Source organism: Capra hircus, chromosome 16 (genome assembly GCF_001704415.2).
Source record: "Capra hircus breed San Clemente chromosome 16, ASM170441v1, whole genome shotgun sequence".
Classification (NCBI taxonomy): domain Eukaryota; kingdom Metazoa; phylum Chordata; class Mammalia; order Artiodactyla; family Bovidae; genus Capra; species Capra hircus.
In genome coordinates, this window is record NC_030823.1 from 71,447,635 (window position 1) to 71,475,089 (window position 27,455).

The 27,455-nt window shown below is 43.9% G+C and overlaps 1 protein-coding gene across 2 annotated transcripts in view; it reads right to left on the reverse strand.

Annotated features, from left to right (window-relative positions):
• The window catches only part of HHAT (hedgehog acyltransferase), a 367,555-nt gene that overhangs the window by 175,692 nt on the left and 164,408 nt on the right, over positions 1-27,455 (reverse strand). For both annotated transcript variants that reach the window (XM_018060771.1, XM_018060770.1), the window contains one exon: positions 5,788-5,823. In XM_018060771.1, the coding sequence (XP_017916260.1) occupies positions 5,788-5,823 (36 nt within the window). The remainder of the gene's footprint in view (positions 1-5,787; positions 5,824-27,455) is intronic.

Genomic DNA, 27,455 nt, shown 5'->3' on the forward strand with positions numbered 1-27,455 from the left:
GGACTGCAAGAAGATCCAACCAGTCCATCCTAAAGGAAATCAATCCTGAGTATTCACTGGAAGGACTGATGCTGAAGCTGAAACTCCAATACTTTGGGCCACCTGATGCGAAGAACTGACTCATTGAGAAAGATCCTAATGCTCGGAAAGACTGAAGGCAGGAGGAGAAGGGGATGACAGAGGATGAGATGGGTGGATGGCATCACCAACTTGATGGACAGGAGTCTGAGCAAGCTCTGGGAGTTGGTGATGGACAAGGAAGCCTGGTGTGCTGCAGTCCACAGGGTCGCAAAGAGTTGAACATGACTGACCAACTGAATTAAACTGACTAGTCATTTGGCTACGAGGCTTCTTAAAGATGCAAGGTGAGCATCACACGACCCCAAACATAATTTCAAATGATGGTGAGCAGACTTCTTTATCAACTCTGTGACTGCTACTGTTAAACTGCAGCAAATGTGGCGGTGGACTTCAGGGTGCTCAAAACAGAGGAGGTTACAGACTACCCTATGACTCATGAAGCTCAAAACACTAATGTTTTCAACCCAAACAACACTTCTGTTCTGCTGTGGGGCTGGTGTTGTGACTGGGTCAGGTAGAGGTTGTCACCAAGAGAAAACCAAAACCAGTTTGCTCATTTCAGATTTCCATGAACCATTCATTGACACATCACTGAAGTGTGCTGCCCTCTGACAATTCAAAGATAGTCCCGACCATGGCGGGGTCCCAGGATCAACCTTCAGGAGAAAAGGACACTACAGAAGTGAGCGGCTGGCCCATTTTGCCTTCTCTCTCACCGGAACAAAATCACGCTTCAAAAGTACACAGAAGGGCTGTTTCATAGAAACATTAGCGCTTGTACAGGATTGAACTGGCACTATGTTGAAGGATCTCTAAGCAAAATATGCTCGCTTATGTAAAGGAATTTATCTTCCAATGACTGTGTCAGCTCCAGAGAGCTTCTCAAGTAGCTTCAGGGCCATGCCTGAGGCCCACTGCCTTTTTCTATTTGCCTAAAATGTACCCCTGGCATCTCCGCCACACTTGGCATTTCTGCTGGTCCTGACAGAATATCAAAACAGTCTCCTAAGCAGAAGAAACTAACAACATTGTAAAGCAACTATACTCCAATGAAAATATACTCAACGAAAAAAAAAATTGTCCTAAGGACAAAAGTAGTGGCTCTGAAGTGCTCACACATGCACTTTAGAACAAAAAGGGAAAGTGATGGTAAAGAAAACATATTTTACTATTTTTTTTTTTTGCCTGTATCTCCCAGCTTATGGGATCTTAGTTCCCCAAACAGGGACTGAACCTGGGCCCACAGCAGTGAAAGCACCCAATCATAACCACTGGATCACCAGGGAAGTCCCAGTATTTAAGTTAGACTCTTATTTGAAATATGTATTAAAATGGATTAAATAGCTAAATATAAATAACACAGAAAGCAAGAAGAAAACATGGGTGAACATTTTTCTGCTTTTTGCATGCACAAGCATAGGAGTAATTGTTTAAAAAACAAAACCCCTCACAAATTTCTTCTTTCAGACAATATGTAAGAAGGATGTTTTGAGATTTTCCTTTAAAAGTCATGAGAGCATCTTGTATCACTTAAAATGATTCCTCGATCTGAGGTACTTAGAAGGGGGCAGGTGGGTAGATACAAAGCAAATACAGTATATCTTTCATAAAAGGGGTGGGGCTGGCTACAATTATGGGTAAAACAAAACAGCAAGAATCAAACCAAACATCACTAATCAATTCTACTTTCTTGCCAAAACTTTTAACTAAGCTAAATTTAAACAAGTCTTCCTGTTACCTATTTAAAATCAAAGAGCAACATTTTTCTGTGTTTCTCTTCCTAGATTGGCCACTTTTTTCCTTTTTCTTTGGTAGCATCACATTAAGAACTCTAGCTAATGCTCTTCCGAGAATATTCTTCAGTGATTTGTGACTACTGTTTCCAGGAAGTCTTCCCTTTGGTTTCTATAAGATGCAGAAGGATTGAGTGCACAGAATTTTCCCACAGTCGTCATAAAACGCCAACACCAGAAATGCTCACATTTCATTAACTGTGACAGCTCCTTCCTGCCCCACAGCCCAGTGAAACATGCCAACAACTTAAAAGGGAACATGTCTCTCCCTGCAGTTGCCTAGGCTGAGATCACAGATAGGGCTCTTGGCTTTGTGGAAACTGATGTCATTCCAGAGTAGCTGACGTTGCTTCCATCAACGTAAAAGATGAAGCTGATTAATTTCAGGCATGCTGCAGTTTCTTTCCTGCCAAACACTAAGCATTCAATACAGCCTGACAACCCAGAGTACATGTTAAGAGCTAGTTAGAGTCAATAATTGCAGTTAATTAAAAAAAAAAGTCTATGCCAATTTCTCCAACATGTCCTCTTTTTAGAAATGGAAATATATTTTCTTCTGTTGGTCATCACAAACTGAGAAGGATTCCTGGAGTATTAACCACCCCCCCCACACCCCCCTCATTCTTCTAATCCTCTAAGGATCTCTCTATTGATACATCAATCTCTCCATTGATATGCCAAGGCCCTCTGAGGTCACTAAATCACAATTCAAGGCTTCCCTTCCTCTGCCCTGGCAATTATGCGCTGCTTCTCTCCACCCAACTGACACCACTTTCTTAAGTCTAAAGGGCACTTAAGACCTTCTGCTGGCTAAATGTTCCTCCAATTAAAAAGGAAAAACAAAATCCTCCTGCAAACCACCCTCTCCACCAGCTGCCTGGTCTTTCTGTCCTCCCCATCACAGCTTAACCTTAAAAAGAGTTGTGGCTGCCCTTCCTCCACCTCCTGTTTTCATCTCTTCAACCCGGCTTCCACACTGATGTGCTGATGAAACAGTTCTCACTAAAGGGCCCAAGTCCCCAAGTCCTCACCAAGTCCCCACCAGGTCTGCGTTCTGCTCCCCACGCCCACCCACAACATGGGCGCAGAAAGGATCCGCTTTCTAAAAACAGCTGCAAGTAAAGGGGTAACACCCCCCACACCATCCTGGAATTCCTAGGAGATGGAGAAATGACTATTCCCGTCAACCAGCTCCCCCACCCACACCCTGCCCCACCCCATCCCCAAGCTGGGAGGAGGCCACAGAAGTCCAGGGAAACAGCAAATGAGCCAAGATGGCGGTGGTCAGGCTCTCTCACCCCTAAGGCCTCTCGCTCCACGTTTTGTAAATACACGGTCACGTGACAGCTGAGCTCACTTAGAGCACCTCGCATGTCCCTCACGATGTACCCGCTCAGCCATGGATCACTTTTGCTCTGTAAACATGTATAAGCCCCACCTGAGAAGACCCTTTTGCTGCCGTACCCGCCATTAGAGAACAAACACGTCTGCAGTTCCTACCACCCCTTGAGTTTTCTTCTGGCTTCCCAGCTCGAGCCTTGCCACCCTGGGTTCAGCGACCAGTGAGATACAGCAAGACAGGAAGAGATTTAGAATCCTTAGGCTCTTGGCTTAGTGGGGAGTGCTGACATGTGCTGGGAGGTGGCTGAGGCGATAGAGACACTTCATCCAGAGACTGGGCATGCCTGCCAGAAGGAGAGATTGACCTCTCACTCCCCGAGTGGATAACCACAGCGTGTTGGTTTGTTCTGCCCCCGACCAGAGTAAAGGAAAGGAATGGCAGGAAGACGGCAGGATGGAAAGAAGCCCCAGTTCTGCTTGGTTCTCAGAACGGATTAAGGTGACTCATTGAGCATCTTACTAGCACTCACACACAAGAGCCTTCTGCCAAAGTCAGGGGATCCCAACGCCAATTACATTAGAGACACTTAACCACTCCCTCTGCCTCCTCCCCTACCACGGGAGACGCGGTTGGCGCCCAGAAAAAGGACAGAAAGGAGGGGTCCCAGAAGCGGACCACCCCTCCTCCTCACTTCAGATTGCTCAAACCACAAGGCTGGCAAGCAATGAGCTGAGGGAAATTTTTAAATCAAATGTCTCCCTTTCTCACGATGGTATTCCCAGGAATAACCAAGTGGCACATGGTAGGCCTGATAATTATTTGTTAAATAAACAGCTTCTTGTAATCCTCACCCTCCAGTCCTCTCTGCTTCATTTCATGCATTTACTCATTCAGTCACCCCTACCCAAATTTTTGTTGAAGGGCTGATTCTCTATATAACTGAATTATGAAAAGGGGATTAAGATGTGTTCCCAGCACTCGGAAAGTTACCAAGCACAAACTTGCAGGCACCGCAGCACTCTTGTGAATAGCAGTATGGGAGTAACACGAAATACCAAAGACACTGACTCAAAAGCTCCAATCTACTCCCTGAGGTTCATTCAGACGGCTTTTATGATGGGTTTAGACACAGAATTCTCATGCCTTCCTTTCCTGTGACCACAAACCCTTGATCCCTCCTGCTAATAATACATTTACCCTTGATGTATCACGGGTAAGAGTTTACACACAACCTTCCATGTGTGAGAGCCTGGAGAAAGCCAGCATAATCCATATTCCCCAGGCCAAGGAATTTCACTGTGCAATTTCACTGCACAGCCTTGGATAAGGACCTAGAGAAAGGACAAGGCCGGCATGGCCCCTCTTGGGACACCACCATATGCAATCTGGCACAGAGGAAATGCTGCTATTTTAGGATCGAGGTGATGCCAAAGATGTATATTTCTCCTCAGAGAGCATTTTACCCACAAGGAGATGGCCGTGCCTCGCAGAGAACTGAACCACTGTAACATCTACCCAAAAATAATCACATGTGATTTACAAGACTGTTTATTAGTGGACTCTTAGAATTAATTAGCATTTAGAGCCACACAGTTTCAGAAAGCAAATGAATCTACATGATTCCTGGTTTCCTTGTAATCTTCAGCTTATGGCCCCTTCCACAAACATGATTGCTTTCCACGTATATTTTTGATAGGCACTTTTAATGATCATTCCCCAGCATCATTAGAATAATAAATACATGCTCAGTATAACGAAAATCTAGAAAGTACAACAAAGTTTATAGCAGGAAAAATATAATGCATATTCTTAGCAACTCTTAATATTCTGGTATGTTTCCACTTAACCTCTGTTTAATAACTATTTGGCATTAATACACCCCATAAGTCAACTCGGTTAACAAATCACCAATATACTAGGATATAAACGGCTATCTGTAATCTCTTTGAATTATGAACAAAGTTGGTGTCTTAATGACTGGAGAAGAACCAATTGCTGTTTAGTCACAGCCTAGTCTTTGGCATCCCCATGGACTGTAGCCCGCCAGGCTCCTCTGGGCATGGAATTCTCCAAGCACGAATACTAGAGTGGGTTGCCATTTCCTCCTCCAGGAGATCTTCCTGACCCAGGGACTGAATCCACATCTCCTGCATTGGTGGGTGAATTCTTTACCACTGAGCCACCTGGGAAGCTCAAAACCACCAGTAGATTCTGTTTTTAAAAAGCTTAAATTCAGTGGAGGGCAGACTGGTCAAGATGGTTGTTTAATGTATGAATGCGGGCTGGCTCTCTTTTCTATTTGTCTTTGCAGCAGCCCAATAGTTAGGTAACTACCATTTCAGATATAAATCCCTTTGATTGTTTACAGAGGCTGGCTATCCTTGTGTGACTCTGGGAGGCGCGAGCACACACACACACACACACACACAAACAGTGCTGGCAGTGTGTTCCTAACAACTATACAGTTGCCATTATTCATCAAGATATTTAACAAGGGCTTTATTTTCATCTCAGTCTTCCATAATAGACACGCTATGCCAATGATATCTAAAATAAAAATTATTGGCTTACCTAACCAAGAAATCATGTAGTCCAACGTCAAAATGCCTGTGGAAGGAAGACAAAGAGAAGCGTATCATCAATAGGAGATAGTCACAGCAGTGGCGGAGTTGACGAAATAGCCATCACTTACATTTCCAGCATGGGGAACACACGGGTTCCTCCATGATAGTGATTCCCAGGGTATGTCCGCTGGGGCAGCCATGGCCTCAGGCTCTGGGAACTTGCTGAAAATGCAACTTCTCAGCCCACCCCCACACACCAACTGTGAAGTTCTGGGGATGAGGCCCAGCAATCAGATTTAGCGAGCCTGCCAGGTGATTCTAATGCAGAGTTGCTCACTGCTCTACCATAGCAAAACCGTTTCTACAAGGCTAACCTCCTCCTCTTAAGAGTCCAAAAGAGTGGATTTCACCACTTAAAAAAAAAAAGAGTCCTTTTATAATACTAGCTGTCTCATTTACTCAAAAATTAATGAAGTTATGGTTTAAAAACAGCAAACCACCCTGGCCAAAGGGAAGGACAGGGGTGGGGAACGGTCACCTCTAGGCCTCCATCTCCGCCCAGCCCGAGTCCCTGGAGCTTCTTCATAGGAGAGCACCACCTGGCCCCATCCAGGTCTGCTCTAGCAGGGAAGGGAGAACACGTGTCCATGCCGGCCACTGTGCTTGGGCCTCACGCCAGCATCCAGCAGGCCCGGGGCGGTGGTGGACCCCTTCAGTAACAGCCTCCCCCGACACCACCAGACTTACTCAGTCCATCGCTGCTCTGCTCTCCCTAATGGGCATGCTTGCTCCCCCTAAACCTCCAACCACTTAGCTGGTATCCTCTCTTACCTCCGGGTCTGGCTGTGAGTAAAACGACTGGTGGCCTCTGCCCACCAGGAAGTAATCGCTACTCCTAACACCTGACGGTAGTGGTGATGTCCCATCCACTAGACTGGCCTCCCAGGTTAGCAACCAGCCTGGGTCAATTCTGTCCTTAGGGAAAGAGCACTGGACACAAAAACTCACCCTAGAGAGGGGTCCAACTGCCCGGGCCCTGACTGTCCCCCTAGCATCCGGGTCTACCCTAGCCCTGACCCTAAAACATCTCAGCTCACCCCCTGACATATAATACTAAATACAATTTCTTGTGGGATACCTTTAAATGACAAGATGCTTTCCAGCATCTGTTTACAGATTATAGACACAGGGTAGGTAAGGAGAGAGAAACACAGCCAAAATATGAGTATTTCAGTTACTCTGTGACTCACCTGAAATATTTCTATAATTCAGAGAAAATCAAAGTCAAGATACCTAAATTCCATTTACTCATAAGTCTCTGAACAGAGCTCTAGAGGGGGATATACCTGCAGGGAGAGCTGATTTGTTTCAGCTGATCTTATATTGACCTGGATAAGATCAATTCCTATAATCATATTTAACACAGATTTAACAACAACAACCAAACAGAAATGCTCCCTCGTCTCAACCGAAACCAAGGGTACATTGCTCAGCCATGTAAGTAAAATCTTGATATGACGGACAGTGATTGTAAATTTGCCAGAACTGCGATATAGGAGGTAGTAGTTTCACTTTCGTGCATTGGAGAAAGAAGTGGCAACCCACTCCAGTGTTGTTGCCTAGAGAATCCAAGGGACGGAGGAGCCTGGTAGGCTGCCATCTATGCAGTCGCACAGAGTCAGACACAACTGAAGTGACTTAGCAGCAGCAGCAGCAGCAGCAGCAGTGTGTATGGGTTAAAACAAAGATTTTGTCTTTTCAATTACACCACCTACAGAAAGTAATGGACAGTGCTGCAGGCAGCAGAGGATGGAACAGACACAGAGGGAATCCCAGAGACCCCCAGAACAGAGGTGGGGGAGGGGAAGAAGCCCCGAAGGCATCATGAAAAACCTAATAATATTCACACGAATTATCCTTTATCTAAAAGGTGGCAACTACTGTGTTCATTACTCACAGACACATGCAGTTGTCAGGGAGGTAGGTACTGGCGTCTCTATTTCTGGTGAAGGAACTACAGAGGCTAAGTAACTGGCGCAAAGCTCACAGCTAGAACAGGATGAAGCTGGGAGTCAAACTGAGCCCTAAAAGCCTCAAGTTACTTGCTCCTCCCACTAAAATCACAAGCTCTCGTTGCCTCTCATGATTACTCATTGAAAATGGCCGTTGATTTGAAGTAACTGCTCCCTTTCCACCTCCACCTGATTTCAGTTTCTCCCAACGTGGCTGCCCTACCCCGAGTAAGCCCACCTGCCTTGCTCCCTTTAGCAATTCAGGCACTGTCTACCTGCTTGGGTCTTAGAGTCAGCCAGGCTCTGGAAAGCTATGTCAATGCTCCGGCCTCCAGCTTCCCTAGGGAGAACGGAGGTCCTTTACTCACAGGGATGGAGAAGGGATTGGCAACCCCCTCCAATATTCTTGCCTGGAGAATCCCACGGACAGAGGAGTCTGGCAGGCTACAGTCCATGGTGTTTTGGGAGGTTATGAGAATTCAGTGACAGAACAGATACAGAGCTGAGCACAGTGCCTGATGCATCAAGAGTACTCAATAAATAGTACTCTCCTTCCCTCCAATTTTTAAGAGTTGGTTTAATGGGAGCCCCATTCCCAATAAATCGGCAGGAGAAGTCAAATTAAAAAGGGACATAAAAGGAAACGGCAACCCCCTCCAGTACTCTTGCCTGGAGAATCCCATGGACAGAGGAGCCCAGCAGGCTATAGTCCATGGGGCTGCAAAGAGTTGGACATGACTGGAGCAACTTAGTATGCAGGCAGAAGAAGCACTCTGTGTATTCCCTCTTTTAATCTTTGCAACCACACTGCAAAAGAGGTTCCTGTTTTATAAAACTGCCTGTCCTTATCCCCAGCCACCTAGCTGGCAAACTGCTGAGTTGAGAGCACCAGATGCCAAAGTGTGTGTTTTTCCCTTCATGTATCCAGCCACTGACTCATTTAACAAATATTTACCTTCTGCCTAGAGTGTGCCAGGTGGTGGAAATTTAGTAATGCACGGCACGTAACCTCGCTTCAAGGAGAGCGGAGCCTCGTGAAGAGGTGGCAAAGTCAACAACGATTCACTACAGTGTGATCGACATCAAACACTGCCTCCCTCGGCGGATGGCAAACTCCGTAAGGGGAAGAACCCGAGGCAGCCACGAAGCAGATTCTCAACAAATAGCTGTTGGTGAATCGGAGACAAGCTGGCACCTGGGACCCTTTACTGCAGTGCTTGCACCTGGACAAACATCTCCTTGAGCAACAGAATACAAAGATGCTATAACAGATTAAAAATAAATGTGTGCGTGGCCAGTTGGGACAGATTATGGAAAAGATACAAAAAGGCCAAAACCCAACTGTCCTTTCTGAGGTGCCTGGAGCAAAAGGAAGGGTCCTGTGCATGATCTCCTGCACAGAGCATCACGGGGGGCTGGGCAGACCACCCAAGCCACTCCTCCAGCCCGAACCACGGATCCACCCCAACCCTCACTCCATTTAAGGGACCAGCTGGCCCCTCCTTGAGAGTAAGCAAGCGAACCTGTTACTTGTTTTCCTTCCATCATGTTGCAGCAGGAGTCGAAACAACACCCTTTCCGAATTTCTCATCTGGCCTCTTTTCAATTTCTACTCATTAGAGTCCAAGAATCCGGGTGGGTAACAAATCAACCTGTGACTGACATGCTGTAATAAAGCGCCAACGCCTCTGTCTGCCCTGGTCCTTCGCACAAGACACTGCAGATAGCAGATGCTCAAAAGTAATTATTTAACACACCAAGTATAACCTGTAAATACATAAAATAAATACCCACGGATAGAAGTGGGGCTTCTCTCCTGAAATAAGATGGCTACCAAACTGTAGTACAATTATTCTGATCTCCTTTGGAGAAAGTAATCTCTCACAGCTACCTCCTCACAATAAACCAAGATTTCTTTATGAGGGTACATAAGCAGTGATCCTGTGCATATTATTCTTGATTCTTTCTGGAAAGTAAAAACAGGAAATCTTCTATGTGTGTGTGTGTGTGTGTGTGTGTGTGTGTGTGTGTGTGTGATGTGGATATTCTTGTTGTCTGAATGTCAATCAACAGCAGGAGCAGCTTGAGAGAGGAAAACGAATTGTGGAGCAAGCTACAATATCCTAGCAAGGCAGGGAGTTCCTCACTACAAGGTGAGTTCAAGCATGGACTCAAAGGGTGTGTAGAGGAGACTTAACCGTCATATAGAAAACCGGAATGAATGAACTTAAAGCTGCCACCTAGCCTCAGGCTTCTGACTCCTCCTTTCAGTCACTTTCGGGAAGCATCTCTTAAGTATTCAGTCACATCCATAGAAGCAGCTCATGTCTGATAACCATCAGCGAAGTAGACTGAGCCTGGGCTAATGCCTCCAGGAGGCAGTGATCAAGACCATCCCCGAGAAAAAGAAATCCAAAAAGGTAAAATCGTTGCCTGAGGAGGCCTTACAAATAGCTGTGAAAAGAAGAGAAGCAAAAGGCAAAGGAGAAAAGGAAAGATGTACCCATTTGAAAGCAGACTTTCAAAGAATAGCAAGGAGAGATAAGAAAGCCTTCCTCGGTGATCAATGCAAACAAATAGAGGAAAATAATAGAATGGGAAAGACTAGAGATCTCTTCAAGAAAATTAGAGATACCAAAGGAACATTTCATGCAAATACGGGCTCGATAAAGGACAGAAATGGTCTGGACCTAACAGAAGCAGAAGATATTAAGAAGAGGTGGCAAGAACACACAGAAGAACTGTACAAAAAAGGTCTTCATGACCCGGATAATCACGATGGTGTGATCACTCACCTAGAGCCAGACATCCTGGAATGTGAAGTCAAGTGGGCCTTAGAAAGCATCACTACAAACAAAGCTAGTGGAGGTGATGGAATTCCAGTGGAGCTATTTCAAATCCTAAAAGATGATGCTATAAAAGTGCTGCACTCAATACGCCAACAAATTTGGAAAACTCAGCAGTAGCCACAGGAATGGAAAAGGTCAGTTTTCATTCTAATCCCAAAGAAAGGCAATGCCAAAGAATACTCAAACTACCACACAATTGTACTCATCTCACACGCCAGTAAAGTAATGCTCAAAATTCTCCAAGCCAGGCTTCAACAGTACATGAACCATGAACTTCCAGATGTTTAAGCTGGATTTAGAAAAGGCAAAAGAACCAGAGATCAAATTGCCAACATCCACGGGATCATCAAAACAGCAAGAGTTCCAGAAAAACATCTATTTCTGCTTTATTGACTACACCAAAGCCTTTGACTGTGTGGATCACAACAAACTGTGGAAAATTCTTAAAGACAAGGGAATACCAAACCATCTGACCTGACTTTTGAGAAATCTGTATGCGGGTCAGGAAGCAACAGTTAGAACTGGACATGGAACAACAGACTGTTTCAAATCAGGAAAGAGTGCATCAAGGCTGTATATTGTCACCCTGCTTATTTAACTTATATGCAGAGTACATCATGAGAAACACTGGGCTGGATAAAGCACCAGCTGGAATCAAGATTGCCGGGAGAAATATCAATAACCTCAGATATGCAGATGACACCACCCTTATGGCAGAAAGTGAAGAACTAAAGAGCCTCTTAATGAAAGTGAAAGAGGAGAGTGAAAAGTTGGCTTAAAACTCAACATTCAGAAAACGAAGATCATGGCATCTGGTCCCATCACTTCATGGCAAATAGATGGGGAAACAATAGAAACAGTGATAATTTCTTGGGCTCCAAAATCACTGCAGATGGTGACTGCGGCCATGAAATAAAAACACACTTGCTCCTTGGAAGGAAAGTTATGACCAACCTAGACAGCATATTAAAAAGTAGAGACATTATTTTGCTGACAAAGGTCCATCTAGTCAAAGCTATGTTGTTTCAGTAGTCAAGTACAGATGTGAGAGTTGGACCATTAAGAAGGATGAGCACCAAAGAATTGATGCTTTTGAACTGTGGTGCTGGAGAAGACTCTTGAGAGTCCCTTGGACTGCAAGCAGATCCAACCAGTCAATCCTAAAGGAAATCAACCCTGAATATTCACTGGAAGGACTAATGCTAAAGCTGAAACCCCACTACTTTGGCCACCTGATGTGAAGAGCTGACTCACTGGAAAAGACCGTGATGCTGGGAAAGACTGAAGTCTAAAGAAGAAGGGGGCAGCAGAGGATGAGATGGTTAGAGAACATCACTGACTCAATGGACATGAATGTGAGCAAACTCCGGGAGACAGTGAAGGACAGAGGAGCCTGGCACGGTGCAGTCAGACACAACTTAGCAACTGAACACAGCAATAACAACCTGCCAGAGTGGTGGTGCCCTCACGCCTACTCACAGAGCACCCATTCTGAGAAAGGAGGTGTCGGGCCTTCACAGCATGTCTGTGGCAGAACTCGGGCCAGAGCCCACAGTTAGATCCAGAATTGATTCTACTCTGACAGGCTGTCTGCCTTTCAGAGGCCTGGTCCTTCCTCCCAGGCTGATCCTGGCTGTTTAGGAGCTAGGAATAAAAAACAAACAAACAAATAAACAAAAAAGTAGTAACCTGTGGCCAGAAGCTGCAAATGTCCTATAATCAGTGAGATATGTTTTAGAATCTCTGTTGTCGTGGCCAGTTAGCATGACACAGGCGGGCAGTATTTGGTGAGGTACCATGTTCAGATCTCAGTCCTTCCCTTGTCTTCTTCAATGTACAACCCTTATGGTTTTTCACCTCCAGACTTGTTTATCCCCTAAATGGACTGCCAAAGTATAACTGTCACATTCCTATCTGGGAAGTCTGAAGACTGATGTAGAAAGTTGGAGGTAAACATTAAATCAGATCACCAGGAGAATAAAGTTTATACCTATGCTCAAGAAGCCCTGGTTAGTTCTGGCTGGGCTATCTAATTTAATGTCAAAGAGTGGAAAAGGCCTTAAAGTTTATCTGCTCTAACCTCCTCACTTGACAGATTAGGAAAGAGAGGATAAGGAAGATGAAATAATTTGAACTGCAACTATACAGCTAGCAGCAAAGCTGAGTCTAACAGTCCAGATCTCCTGGAGACCCAGTTCTTTATTCAAATGTCACAATACTGCCTTCCTCTCAGCCTCAATGTCTTTATTTTCTGAGAATGCCCAGGACACAATACTTAGAACTGGCTTCTTGCTGACATCATAGAATAACTGGCATCAGGTCATGCCATCTCCACTGCCATCTGTACAAGCCATGTATACAGCCTGCAGCATGCCATTCCCTGACTTTCTCATGCTTTTCCATAGCCTGGTCCTGTCTGGATCCAGCCTGCCTATCAATTTGAGATTCAGAGCCTGCACAGTCAAGAATAAAAAGTGTTGCAGGGAAAACAGGAAAAAGTAAAAGTGAACTTAGGCCAGTCAGACCCCAGTTGGCAGCCAAAACATATTTGCGGAAATACAGTTTGATAGAAAGGTAGGACATGAGAACTGTAGTCCTGGGAGGACACACTTTCCAAAACAAACGGAGTGAAAGCTGCTGCTGGGTTTTGACACGACAGTTCTTCCCTGCATCAGACATGTGTGTTCACCATCAGATTATCAGGGAGCAAATTCTGGTGAAATAGCCCCAAAGCCTGGAGATCTGGACATCTCACACTGGTGGAGAAAGACAAAGAGAGAAGGCACAGTGCCAGGCCTGGATGGCTCAGGAGTGAAGACCTTTCCTAAACTAGAGTAGAAACCATAGCCCACTAGATGCGGAACTAGAAACTAAGGTGTGAACTCTAATTCTCCCACTTAGCCATATTTGATCTTGGGCAAAAAAATAAATCATGCTTGCTGGTCTCCGTTTCCTTCCCTGTGGCATGGGGATCCAAAAAGGAACAAACCCAGCACGGTTACAAGTGGTTCACAGACATTCTACAAACGTTCAAGATTATTTTTTCTCCTCCTCCGACTTCATTATGTTCCTAAAAAGTCTTCCCTGAACTGCATTAATGCTATAGTCATTCATTTATCCCACAAATATGTACAGAGCCCCTTCCAAATGTCATGAACTGCAACAGATGCTTAGGATACAACAGTGAACAAGAAAGCTAAGTCCTACCCCAGTGTACATACCAGAAGCAGGTCCTTTATCCAATGTGTGACTTGAAAATATTTTCTCACAGTCTGTAGCTTGTCTTTTTATTTTCTTAAAATTGTCTTCTGAAGCACAGAAGTTTTGAGTTCTTCAGGGTCCAGCTTATCAGTGTTTCTTTTATGAACCACGCTTTCAGTGTTAGTCTCTAAGATATCCGAAAGTTAACTTTTGCACATGGCATGAGGTAGGGGTCTAAGCTCATCTTGCTTGTCATGTCTTCACGTAAAAATACCCACGAGACATATTTGCTAACATGAAGGTCCTCGGCACCTTGGACCAGTGCATTCTCACTAAGTGACTGAAGTGGAAGTCAAGCCAGAGTGAAGAATGAATGGGAAGGAGGGGAAGCAGGGACAGTGGGTACGAATAACTCTGATGCTGTGTACACAGTGTGGTCCTGAAGGAGAGAGGGGGAGGCGAGTAGCTTTAGAAGGATGAGACAAATGAGGTGGTTTTGTTTGTTCATCCAGGGGCAAATTTTCCACTGTGACAGGTGATGTGTGTAGAAGCCTGCAGAGTTAGTAGAGAGAGGCCTTATACCAGAGTATGAGACAAAGTCTTCCGCTGGGGAAAAAATGGGTAAGATTTATGTGGTAGACGTTTGCTGCTTCTGTTTGCTTGCCTGTTTAAGGGGAGGTCTGACATCCTTCTGGGGACTTACCTCTCACCCACTGTGTCCAGTGCTAGTGAAATAGTCAGTCCCTGTTCCCGCTTTCCTGAGAAGGATAAGAAGGACACCCAGACTAAGCCAGCAGGATTCCTATTTTCAGGATTATATTTCAAATGTAGGTAGTGAGAAAGAAAGAAGAATTGCGGCTGATTCACCCCAGATGGTGCTCTCTGATATGTCCATAACACTTTTTTGATGTGGCTATAACAAATTCTGTCAAAAAAGCAAATATCTGCTGTTTTGTTCTATTCTATTTTTTGCACACAAGTCCTTGTCTATTAAAATAATCATAAATAATAATGTCTCAATAGAGCTTTACATTTACAAAGCACTGTCAGACAATTCTTAACAAACTGCAAGGAAGGTAGAGCTTGAATATTAGGCCCATTTTCTAGCTAAGGAAGCCAACACAGGGTGTCTAACAGGACCTATGCCACAGGCTCAATAAATGCGTGAATGAATAAACAAACACAAGAATGAAGGTTAAAAGACTTGCTTACAATTAAGCAAGGATGTTCCTAAAATTTCAACTTGAACTCAGATCTCATTAAAAATTCAGGGCTTTTTAAGTGACATATATTGTAAATCAATATGAGATATGCCTATCAAAAGATTATGTTTGTAATTTCTACACTAGAACAATTTTTTTTATTCTTAACAAAAATACAATTTAGGCTTTGGGAACCTGAAACACAGTGATGTGTGAGTGCTTTAATAGCGGATATTAGTTCTGAGGTAGGACTATGGAAGAGGGAGTCCCCTCGCATTAATAAAGTTAAAGCACCTACTGATGGGATGCACAGGGTCTTGTGAAAAAAAAAAAAAAAGAAGAAGAACCCAAAACAAACACAGTGTCTAGCAGCTCAGGAAAGAAGTATTTACATTATGACAGCAGGGGAGGCATGCAGGAAGGGCTTCCCAGAGGAGGTAATATTCTAGCTGGGTTTTGTAGGATAAATAGCAATTGGCTAGTAGGGGGTGGGAAGTGCTCTCTAGGGAGCATGTCAACTCCAAACTACTTAGACTCCTCTCCCTGGAAGCCAGTTGCTAGAACCCTCACAGAATATCACTATGGATTGGAATCTAAAATATTGCTGAGTAAGAAGACAGCTGGCTCCAGAGCCACTGGAGATGATGATAAATATACTCTTCTTTCTGCAAGGCAGCACATGCAGTGATGATGCCCAGAACGCAACCAGAAGCAACAAGATTAAGGAGAGAAATCATATCCCTGATGGAATATCCCTGCTGATACAGCTCAACTGATCTTTCTGCCCAGGCTGCCCCTGACAACACAACTACTGAATCATCTCCAAAAAGAGAATGAGAACCTCTGACCTTTGCCTTTTATTCCCCATTAGGAAAGATTATACAGAGACAGGGGCCTCAGCTTCTAATTTGTAAAGTAAACTGGACCCAAGATACTCAGTGTTTTAGGAACCTTAATAAAGTAGGTCAGGCCTCAAAAGGTTGGGATTGGGAACTATACAATTTAAAAAGTCAATACTTATCTTCTAAATGCCACCAAAACACAGGAATTTAACACAGAGCAAATGTTAACACAGTCTTAAAAGCCGAAAAGTCTTCTCTGTACATGTACATGTACATCTGATTGAAATCTTCCACCACACAGCATTTCTCTTGTGGATACAACGTGACAATGAGTGATTACTCATGCCACGTGCTTGATGAAGCTGTTCATTGTGGCTTGAAAAACTGCATCACATGATTGTCAAGGATCTAGTTTCACTCCCTGGGACAGTCACCCATTTGGTTCTGCCACTTTTAGTAATCTAAGGCCAACAGGTCTGAAAAGAAATAAGACCCAAGTGTGTTTAGTGGGGTGAGGGACACAGGTTCTTCTTTATACCAAAACAGAAGATTCATTGTCATAATTTGAATTTCAAAGAAACTGGTCATTATACCTAAAAATGATGTTTGATAAATAAATTTGATATTAGTGTCATTCTCACTAATTTGTACCCTTTCCCCCTTCAGCCTTATTTTCATACTAATTACATATGGGAACTTGGCTAAGAATGCCCCTTTGGCATTTATTTCCTCCTTGACTGTCCAAAACAAAAGCAGAAGTTCAGGGTTTTAAAACAATGGGTCCCCAAGTCTCTGTGGCCTCTCTCAGGTTAATGACATAGCCTCTAACCTTAGGCATCTCTTTTACCTACATGGCTCCAACTAATCAAAGAGAGCATGGCTATTTTCCCTTCTGTAACTTTCTAACAAATTCTCTTCATTGAAATTCAGAAGGAAAACAAAGAGGCTACATAGCAGTATCTGTCAAAGGGAAGCCAGCAGACAGACGCAGGTGTAGGGGGTGCTGTGTAGGGAGTGGGGAGCGGAGCGCAGACATGCACCGACGAAGAGGGTGCGTTGCAGGGCTGCGTCATGGTCCAAGGCTAGAGGCTTGAAGCAGCAGGACGCAGATGTCTCACCCAAACCAGACAGGACATACTGCCTGGGGCTGACCAGCCCTGCAGAGCCAACAAGGAAAGTCAAGAGACAGCAAGGCAGAGCGCCAATGCACACCAAATCTCTGGACTTTCCATAGACCATCGTGCAAACATTTGCTTTTGCTTCCCAAAGTTATAGTGTCAACGCCAGGTCCATGGGCCAAACCTATAGCATCTTCATTGGCAGTCCTTTGTTTAGTGTTCTGGATGTAATCAAGCAGGACCCTATGGAAGCTTCCAGGGACAGAGCCCCCCCGCTGCCTCATATCCTCTCCTTTAGTTCCTCTCTGAAGCACCTAGGTAACTATATCCGGTGCACATTTCCTAAGCTGTTTTACAGACATGGAAAAGCCCCACCGAATGGAAACTAAATACTTGATGACCATGAGCATATAGCCTCCAGGTCTACTGGAGCCTCAAGATTGATAATGTTATTAACCCCTGTGACACTGCCCTGTTACCTCACCATTAACCAATCAGAGAATTGCGCAGGAGCTGATCACAGGACCTAGAACTCCCCTACCCTCAGCTGGCCTCTAAAAATGCTTTGCTAGGGACTTCCCTAGTAGCTCAGTGATAAAGAATCCAACTGCCAACGCAGGAGACATGGCTTCAGTCCCAGGTCAGGAAAGATCCCACATGCCGGAGAGCAACCAAGCCTGTGCACCACAACTACTGAGCCTGTGCTCTAGGCCCGGGGAGCCCCAACTGCTCACGCCTGAGCGCACCCCACTAGAGTGCTCAGCAGCAAGAGAAGTGAAGTGAAGTCGCCCAGTCGTGTCCGACTCTTTGCGACCCCATGGACTGTAGCCTACCAGGCTCCTCAGTCCACGGAATTTTCCAGGCAAGAGTACTGGAGTGGGTTGCCATTTCCTTCTCCACGGGATCTTCCCGACCCAGGGATCGAAGCCGGGTCTCCCGCATTGCGGGCAGATGCTTTGGCATCAAACCCAGGTCTCCAGCAACAAGAGAAACCACGGCAATGAGAAGCCCGCGCACCGCTTCTAGAGTAGTAGCCCTCAATCTCCGCAACCAGAGAAAGTCCACACAGCCACGAAGACCCAGCCTAGCCAAAAGTGAATAAATAAATAAGCTTTAAAAACTGAATTGGATTTTTAAAAAAATGCTTTGCTGAAACTCTTCGCAGACTTGGGACTTTCTGAGCACCGGCTTTCTGGGACTCCTTGTCGGCCCCTTGCAATAAACACTGCACTTTCCTTCACCACAACCCAGCATCAGTAGACTGGCTTTACAGCACATGCGTGAGAGGAGCCAAGGTTGGCTCTGTAACATAGAGAGGAAGGCACTTCATAGAGCTGACTGATGCTGCTGCCTGGTCTACAAGGACTCTGGCCTTCAGGGGTGCACACAGAGATCTCTGAACCTCAAGAGATCTCCAGTTCCTTAGCTCAGCAGTCCTCGACCAGCTCCTTCATGCCGTCAGTGGGCCACATCTCCTGTTATGAAAATTAAGTCCTCCGCCCATTGGCTGTTACTGAAAATGACATAGGCTTCAAAGGGGGAAAGAAGGATCTTACTTCAAGAAACAACAATGAGGGATTTTCCCGGTGGTCCAGGGGTTAGCGATCTGCCTGTCAATGCAGGGGAGGCGGGTTCAACCCCTGATCGAAGATCCCACATGCCATGGGGGCAACTAAACCCATACACCACAGCTAGGGACCCTGGGAGCTGCAAGTGCAGAGCCCAGGCCCTCTGGAGCCCGTGGGCTGAAATTACAGAGAAACCTACCCTACAAGGAAGATTTCGCGCACCACAGCTGAGACGCAGCGTAGTCAAAAATCAAGAAATAAACACTCTTAAAAAGAAACAGAGGCAGTATTATAAATAGTCTTCAACACTTTTAAGTTCACATATTTCAAGGAAGGTTAAATTTTACTACACTTAACAGGATCACTGAGAACAAGCAGCATCATGTGTATATTACCACCACAAACCTGGTTTTTCTGAACAGAAACCCATTCAAGAGAATAACGAATTGAACTTCTTCCTCTCTTCAACAAGTATGTGTCTAGTCCCCGCCTTGGGCCAATGACTGGCAGGTGCTGGGGAGCGTGTCCACTTATGAGAGTTTACAGCTTAGGGAGGCAACTGATACACAGAAAATCACAGTAAACCCAAGATGCTAGGGGAGTTTTAAGAACTAAGGGGCCTCTGTCCCTGGGAGCCTGCTGACAATAACAGTCCTCATGTGACCCTCCCCTGTGACTGGTGATGGAGAGAAGCCCTCAGCCAGGTGATCTCAACAAGTCAGAAGAGACTGGAGGCTGCAGGGCTGAAAAGCAGCATGAGCATTTCAAAGCACACACAGCAGAAAATAAACCAGGAGGCTTCTTGCAAAATAGCCACTTTCCAGTTAATTGACAGCACTCCCTTTGCCCCCTAAGAAGCAACTCCATCTTGAAACACCCACAGTTTTAGTTGGAGCCAGTGGCCATATGTTTTTACTTAGTGCTGTGCTTCCACTGGTCTCTGAACTGTTTACCGACAGATTTCCTAGCCTGCTTACAGTCTATTAGTGCTTCAAAGATTGTTCTTTGTCAGTCACTTAAGGCTATTTTTTTTTAATCAGTCAAGAAAGCTTAAACAGATTTGCTTTTCATAGCAGGCTACATTATAAGTCATAGCTACAATTATTCCATAAGAGTCCTTTAAATCAGGCACATTGTTATGTATGTAATAAGCCTTCTTCGCAAAGCAAAAGTTTAGGTATAAACTTCTATCTTTAGCTACAAGTAAACCCCTTTGCCAACAAAGGTCCATCTAGTCAAAACTACGGTTTTTCCAATAGTCATGTATGGATGTGAGAGTTGGACTGTGAAGAAAGCTGAGCACTGAAGAACTGATGCTTTTTAACGGTGGTGTTGGAGAAGACTCTTGAGAGTCTCTTGGACTGCAAGGAGATCCAACCAATCCATCCTAAAGGAAATCAGTCCTGGGTGTTCATTGGAAGGACTGATGTTGAAACTGAAACTCTAATACTTTGGCCATCTGATGTGAAGAACTAACTCATTCGAAAAGACCCTAATGCTGGGAAAGACTGAAGGTGGGAGGAGAAGGGGATGACAGAGGATGAGATGGTTGGATGGCATCACCAACTCAATGGACATGAGTTTGAGTAAACTCCAGGAGTTAGTGATGGACGGGAGGCCTGGTGTGCTACAGTCCATGGGGTCACAGAGTCAGACATGACTGAGCGACTGAACTGACTGAACTGAGCTGAAACCCCTTTATCTACATGTAAAATTTTCTACAACCTCATAATTCAAACCACACTCACAGGCCAATAAATAAACAGAAAAAAAAAAAAAAGCAGAAGATATAATTACTATCACAAACCCAGCTACCATATTCTACAAGATACATGGAACAAGTCACACAGCTGGCATAAAACATGGCCACAGATTTGAAGTGAGAGTCCATAAACAGCCCAGGTGCTGGCAGATGACCAGATGGGTAAATGACACAGCACTACAGGAATCTGACGGGGGGGCTAGGAAAGGACACAAGACTCATGCACAGGCTCATTTCGGTTAAAGATGAATAGTCCATTTAGACTTTATTTGTATTGTTTCATTGTTAAAAAAAAAAAATCACTGGTTCATGATCAAAGTCACTAGTAACTAACCATGGGTATAAAATAGTATCAAAAGCAGAGCTTCTTAAATGGGCTTCTGCCAGCTAACATATGCCTCTGTTCAACGGCACACAGTATAAGACACCACAGAGCAGTGTTTCTTAAAAATTTTTTCACGTGATCCACATTAAGAAATAAGTTTTCTATCTCAAGCCAGTATTCACAAATACACAGAGATGTTGTGGTAGCCCTCTCCAACATGGGCCTCAATGGTCTTTGCCTCCTGGCTATCACAGACTTGTGTAGACCCCACTGTGCCAGGACTGGTCTGTGTGACTAGGAGAATAGAAGAGAATCATGGTGGAAGTAATGAGAGTACGTTATAAACTGTAGCTTCCGTCTGGGGGATGTTCTCTTGTTCTCTCACTCAGATCATGTGGTCTGGTGGAAGCCAGCTATGAGTGGCCCGAAGAAAAGACCCACCTGACCAGGAACGGAGCCTCCAGCCAAAGCGTGCAAGAGCGAGCTTGGAAATAGTCCCTCCAAACTAGTCAAGTCTCTGACCGAAGACCTGGAGGACAGCTTGCCTTCAGCCTGAGTCAAACCATCAACTCGGCAGTCACCGACTCTCAGAAATAATAAATGCTTGTTACTTTAAACTGCTAACTTTTGGGACAATCTGGAATAGATAACGACTACGGATATGTAACAGAAACAGAGTTTCAAGAAATCTGACTTACCTTTACTCTGAGCAATTCATAGTGATGTTCTCTATTCTATTTTTCAAAACACTATCTTCAACCTACTAAAATGATTATAACCTGCCCAAAAGTCATAACCTGAGTGATTCATGACACATTAACAATATACCAAATATGTGGAATCTCATAAATACACATATACTCATAAATACACATATACATGCATGTATGTGTGTATATGGATACATACAAAATAGATAAGAGAGGAAGCATGTGCTAGAAAACATATTGATATCCATTACTTCAACAGTTTCTCACAATAACTCTGTTAGCAAGACCAGAATTAAAATCCCCACTTTCCAGATGAATTACAAATGTTGCTAAAAAAAAATGTTATTTAAATTGCCTAAAGTCTAAGTACTAAGAACAGCAGAACTGAACACAATACCCAGGCATTCTGATTCTTGGTTATTTCCCCAGATGTAATCCATTACATACACTTTCTAATCTATTTGTACTTATGAAAGAAAGTGAAAGTGAAAGTCACTCAGTCATGTCTGGCTTGTTACAACCCCATTGACTATACAGTCCATGGAATTCTCCAGGCCAGAATACTAGAGTGGGTAGCCTTTCCCTTCTCAGGGGATCTTGCCAACCCAGGGATCGAACCCAGGTCTCCTGTATTGCAGGCAGATTCTTTACCAGCTGAGCCACCAGGGAAGCCCAAGAATACTGGAGTGAGTAGCCTGTCCCTTCCCCAGCGGATCTTCCCAACCCAGGAATCGAACCAGGATCTCCTGAATTGCAGTGGGATTCTTTACCAACTGAGCTATCAGGGAAGTATATATACTTGTACTTATAGGGACTGGGGGCAGGAGGAGAAGGGGACGACAGAGGATGAGATGGCTGGATGGAATCACTGACTCGATGGACATGAGTCTGAGTGAACTCCGGGAGTTGGTGAGGGACAAGGAGGCCTGGCATGCTGCGATTCATGGGGTCACAAAGAGTCGGACATGACAGTGACTGAACTGAAACATATGTTTATATGAAGCATTTATTACATACTCAACTGTTATATATGATGCATGCTAATATTAAATTTGTAATCTATTATATAATTATCTTCCCTGACCTTCATTTAGTCACTCCTCATAACCCATTGGCTGCTACTTCTCAGGTGGCTTTGCCAACTCCAACCTGACAGATGAGAGAGCTTGAGCTCACCAGTCCTTGGTCCTCGTCTCTCCACTATATATTCATTCTCTTGGCAATCTCACAATCTTATGTCCAATTTTTTTCCCTATATCCAAATTTTAAATGCTACCTATATGCTAGAAACTCCCAAATTGGTATTTCCAATCAAAACCTCTTTCCTACATCCCAGGCCTATATATCTCCTTCCTTTTTTAACATCTCTACTTGGATGTCTAAAGGAAGTTTGAAACTTAACATATCCAAAACCAAACTCTTGATCTTCCCCTTACAACTTCTCCCCCTTAGACTTCCCCATCTTGACTAATTGTAACTCTGTCCTTCTAGATGCCACTGCCACAATCCTTGCAGTCATCCTTGACCCTCTAATCCCCACATCCAATCCATCAGGAAATCCCGTTAGCTCTACTTTCTAAATTATATTCAGAATTTGAAAAGTTTTCACCTCTATTTCATTAATAGCCTTCTAATGGGCTCCCTTTGCTCTCCTAAAGGCCATTATCAATAGTACAGTCGGAATGATCTCTTAAAAACGCAGGACACATCTCTCCTCTACTTAAACTCAACAACGGCTTCCCATTTTACTCAGAACAGCCAAGGTCTTCACTATGGCCCATAAGCCCTGCCTGTACTGGATACAGGCAAGGCAGTATCAGAGAAGCACCTTAAGATTTGGGGAGTTTACTTAACAGTGAGCTCAATAATCATCAAAGTTGGGAAGCAAAAAATAATAACAATGCTAGCATTTGTCCACTTAATAGAAGAACAAAAGAACGGATAATGCATCTTTGTGCTCACTAGACCACACCAGGAATGTCACCCTCAATTTCAAATGCTTATTTTAAAGAAAGATTGATAACAGAGGAGCATATTTAGAGGGTACCAGCCAGGATGAGAGGATGGAAGACACAGCAAACCAGGTAAGTTTACTACAGATTAGTAACGGCTTAGAAAACATGATGGAGTGATTCCATCTGCAGGTGAATTTTAACTATAACTAAGTGGGCTGCTTCCTGACCTGCATATAGGTTTCTCAAGAGGCAGGTCAGGTGGTCTGGTGTGCCCATCTCTTTCAGAATTTTCCACAGTTTATTGTGATCCACATAGTCAAAGGCTTTGGTGTAGTCAATAAAGCAGAAATAGATGTTTTTCTGGAATTCTCTGGCTTTTTCGATGATCCAGCAGATGTTGGCTATTTGATCTCTGGTTCCTCTGCCTTTTTGAAAACCAGCTTGAACATCTGGAAGTTCATGGTTCACGTATTGCTGGAGCCTGGCTTGGAGAATTTTGAGCATTACTTTTCTAGCATGTGAGATGAGCGCAATTGGGCGATAATTTGAGCATTCTTTGGCATTGCCCTTCTTTGAGATTGGAATGAAAACTGACCTTTTCCAGCCCTGTGGCCACTGTTGAGTTTTCCAAATGTGCTGGCATATTGAGTGCAGCACTTTCACAGCATCATCTTTCAGGATTTGAAATAGCTCAACTGGAATTCCATCACCTCCACTAGCTTTGTTCGTAGTGATGCTTTCTAAGGCCCACTTGACTTCACATTCCAGGATGTCTGGCTCTAGATGAGTGATCACACCATCGTGATTATCTGGGTTGTGAAGATCTTTTTGGCACAGTTCTTCTGTGTATTCTTGCCAACTCGTCTTAATATCTTCTGCTTCTGTTAGGTCCATACCACTTCTGTCCTTTATTGAGCCCATCTTTGCATGAAATGTTCCCTTGGTATCTCTAATTTTCTTGAAGAGATCTCTAGTCTTTCCCACTCTGTTGTTTTCCTCTATTTCTTTACAATGATCGCTGAGGAAGGCTTTCTTATCTCTCCTTGCTATTCTTTGGAACTCTGCATTCAGATGCTTATATCTTTCCTTTTCTCCTGTCCTTTTCACTTATCTTCTTTCCACAGCTATTTGTAAGGCCTTCCCACACAGCCATTTTGCTTTTTTGCATTTCTTTCCATGGGAATGGTCTTGATCCCTGTTTCCTGTCACGAACCTCCATCCATAGTTCATCAGGGACTCTGTCTGTCAGATCTAGTCCCTTAAATCTATTTCTCACTTCCACTGTATAATCATAAGGGATTTGATTTAGGTTATACCTGAATGGTCTACTGGTTTTCCCTAGGTTCTTCAATTTCAGTCTGAATTTGGCAATAAGGAGTTCATGATCTGAGCCACAATCAGCTCCCAGTCTTGTTTTTGCTGACTGTATAGACCTTCTCCATCTTTGGCTGCAAAGAATATGATCAATCTGATTTCAGTGTTGACCCTCTGGTGATGTCCATGTGTTGAGTCTTCTCTTGTGTTGTTGGAAGAAGGTGTTTGCTATGACCAGTGAATTCTCTTGGCAAAACTCTATTAGCCTTTGCCCTGCTTCATTCCGTATTCCAAGGCCTGTTACTCCAGGTGTTTCTTGACTTCCTACTTTTGCATTCCAGTCCCCTATAATGAAAAGGACCTCTTTTTCGGGTGTTAGTTCTAAAAGGTCTTCTAGGTCTTCATAGAATGGTTCAACTTCAGCTTCTTCAGCATTATTGGTTGGGGCATAGGCTTGGATTACTGTAGTATTGAATGGTTTGCCTTGGAAACAAACAGATATCATTCTGCCATTTTTGAGATTGCATATAAGTACTGCATTTCGGACTCTTTTGTTGACCATGATGGCTACTCCATTTCTTCTAAGGGATTCCTGCCCACAGTAGTAGATATAATGGTCATCTGACTTAAATTCACCCATTCCAATCCAATTTAGTTCACTGATTCCTAGCATGTCAACATTCACTGTTGCCATCTCCTGTTAGACTCCTTCCAATTTGCCTTGATTCATGGACCTAACATTCAGGAAGCAACAGTTAGAACTGGACATGGAACAACAGACTGATTCCAAATAGGAAAAGGAGTATGTCAAGGCTGTATATTGTCACCCTGCTTATTTAACTTCTATGCAGAGTACATCATGAGAAACACTGGGCTGGAAGAAGCACAAGCTGGAATCAAGATTGCCGGGAGAAAGATCAATAATGTCAAATATGCAGATGACACCACCCTTATGGCAGAAAGTGAAGAGGAGCTAAAAAGCCTCTTGATGAAAGTGAAAGTGGAGAGTGGAAAAGTTTGCTTAAAGCTCAACATTCAGAAAATGAAGATCATGGCATCTGGTCCCATCACTTCATGGGAAATAGATGGGGAAACAGTGGAAACAGTGTCAGACTTTATTTTTCTGGGCTCCAAAATCACTGCAGATGGTGAGTGCAGCCATGAAATTAAACGACGCTTACTCCTTGGAAGAAAAGTTATGACCAACCTAGATAGCATATTCAAAAGCAGAGACATTACTTTGCCAACAAAGGTCTGTCTAGTCAAAGCTATGGTTTTTCCTGTGGTCATGTATGGATGTGAGAGTTAGACTGTGAAGAAAGCTGAGCACCGAAGAATTGATGTTTTTGAACTGTGGTGTTGGAGAAGACTCTTGAGAGTCCCTTGGACTGCAAGGAGATCCAACCAGTCCACTCTAAAGGAGATCAGTCCTGGGTGTTCACTGGAAGGACTCATGCTAAAGCTGAAACTCCAAAACTTTGGCCACCTCATGCGAAGAGTTGACTCATTGGAAAAGACTCTGCTGGTGGGAGGGATTGGGGGCAGGAGGAGAAGGGGACGACAGAGGATGAGATGGCTGGGTGGCATTACTGACTCGATGGACATGAGTTTAAGTAAACCCTGGGAGTTAGTAATGGACAGGGAGGCCTGGCGTGCTGCCGGGGTCCTGCCCCGGTGGATCCAGGGTGATTCGAAGGTGGGGGGACAGAGTCGGTGTCTTTGGAAAAATACATATTTAATCACAGATAGAGAGAGATTAGAAACGGATAGTGTAGTAGGAAGATTAGTGGAGAAAAGGAGGCTGAATAACTTGGATTACGTGGAATAGCATCCATGCTCCAGATGGGAATTCAGCCAGAAAAACGGGAGCAAGAAAGAAGCACCATGGGGGAATCAGTCTTCCCGGAAACTGATCCGATTTCTTTATTTTGGGGTTTGCTTATATACCTTTTGTTACACATAGGGATGAATACAGAGTCACCGGGGGGTCAGCAGCCCTGACCTTTAAAATCAGGTGCTTCACATAAATGTATAAAAAAAGGTCTTAGGGATATTACATCATCTTCTGGCCATGAGTGAGACCTGCTGACATTTTATGATCCTTTCTTTCTGATAACCAAAAAACTTATTTCTTCCAAGGGTGTTTTTTCTTAAACCAGGCACCACCCTCCAAATAAAGTTATATTCCTATAGGGTGAGGGTGTAGTGAGTTACAATCAAGAAAGGAATTTATTTAACCCAAGGTTAACATGATTAGTCTTAAAGGTTAATACTTATTTCTTCCTATATGCTTAAAGGTTAATACTTATTTCTCCTATATGTTAGTTATATTCATTATAAGGGTAGGGAACATGGAGATTTAGCAGGAAACATCAGCCCAACAAATGAAAATCCTTTCACCAATGCTTCTCTTAAGATCTGTTTAGTCTTAAGACATGATAAAGTTACATTTTTACATGGCAAGGACACAGTGATTTATAACAAAGTACAGTGATCTATTAAAAAAGAGAAAATCCATTAGCTCAAAAAGTCTAGTATTGCTAACATCAAAAACTACTGTATTTCCTTTTCTATAGTCCAAATATATTGATTAATATATTCCCAAGTGCCTAAGGATATGGAGGCCTGGCGGCAGTCATTGACTCAACAAGAAGAAAAAGTCCTATGCTAATTAAGACTCTCAAAATACTCCAAAACTCTCTGTGCTGTTTATGGTTGAGAGGTAGTAAACAATCATGTGCCTAGTGGCAGCAGTATGGATAATCCTGTCACACAAGCTAGTCTGTCAGCAGAGAGGTTTGACCTGAAACATCCTTG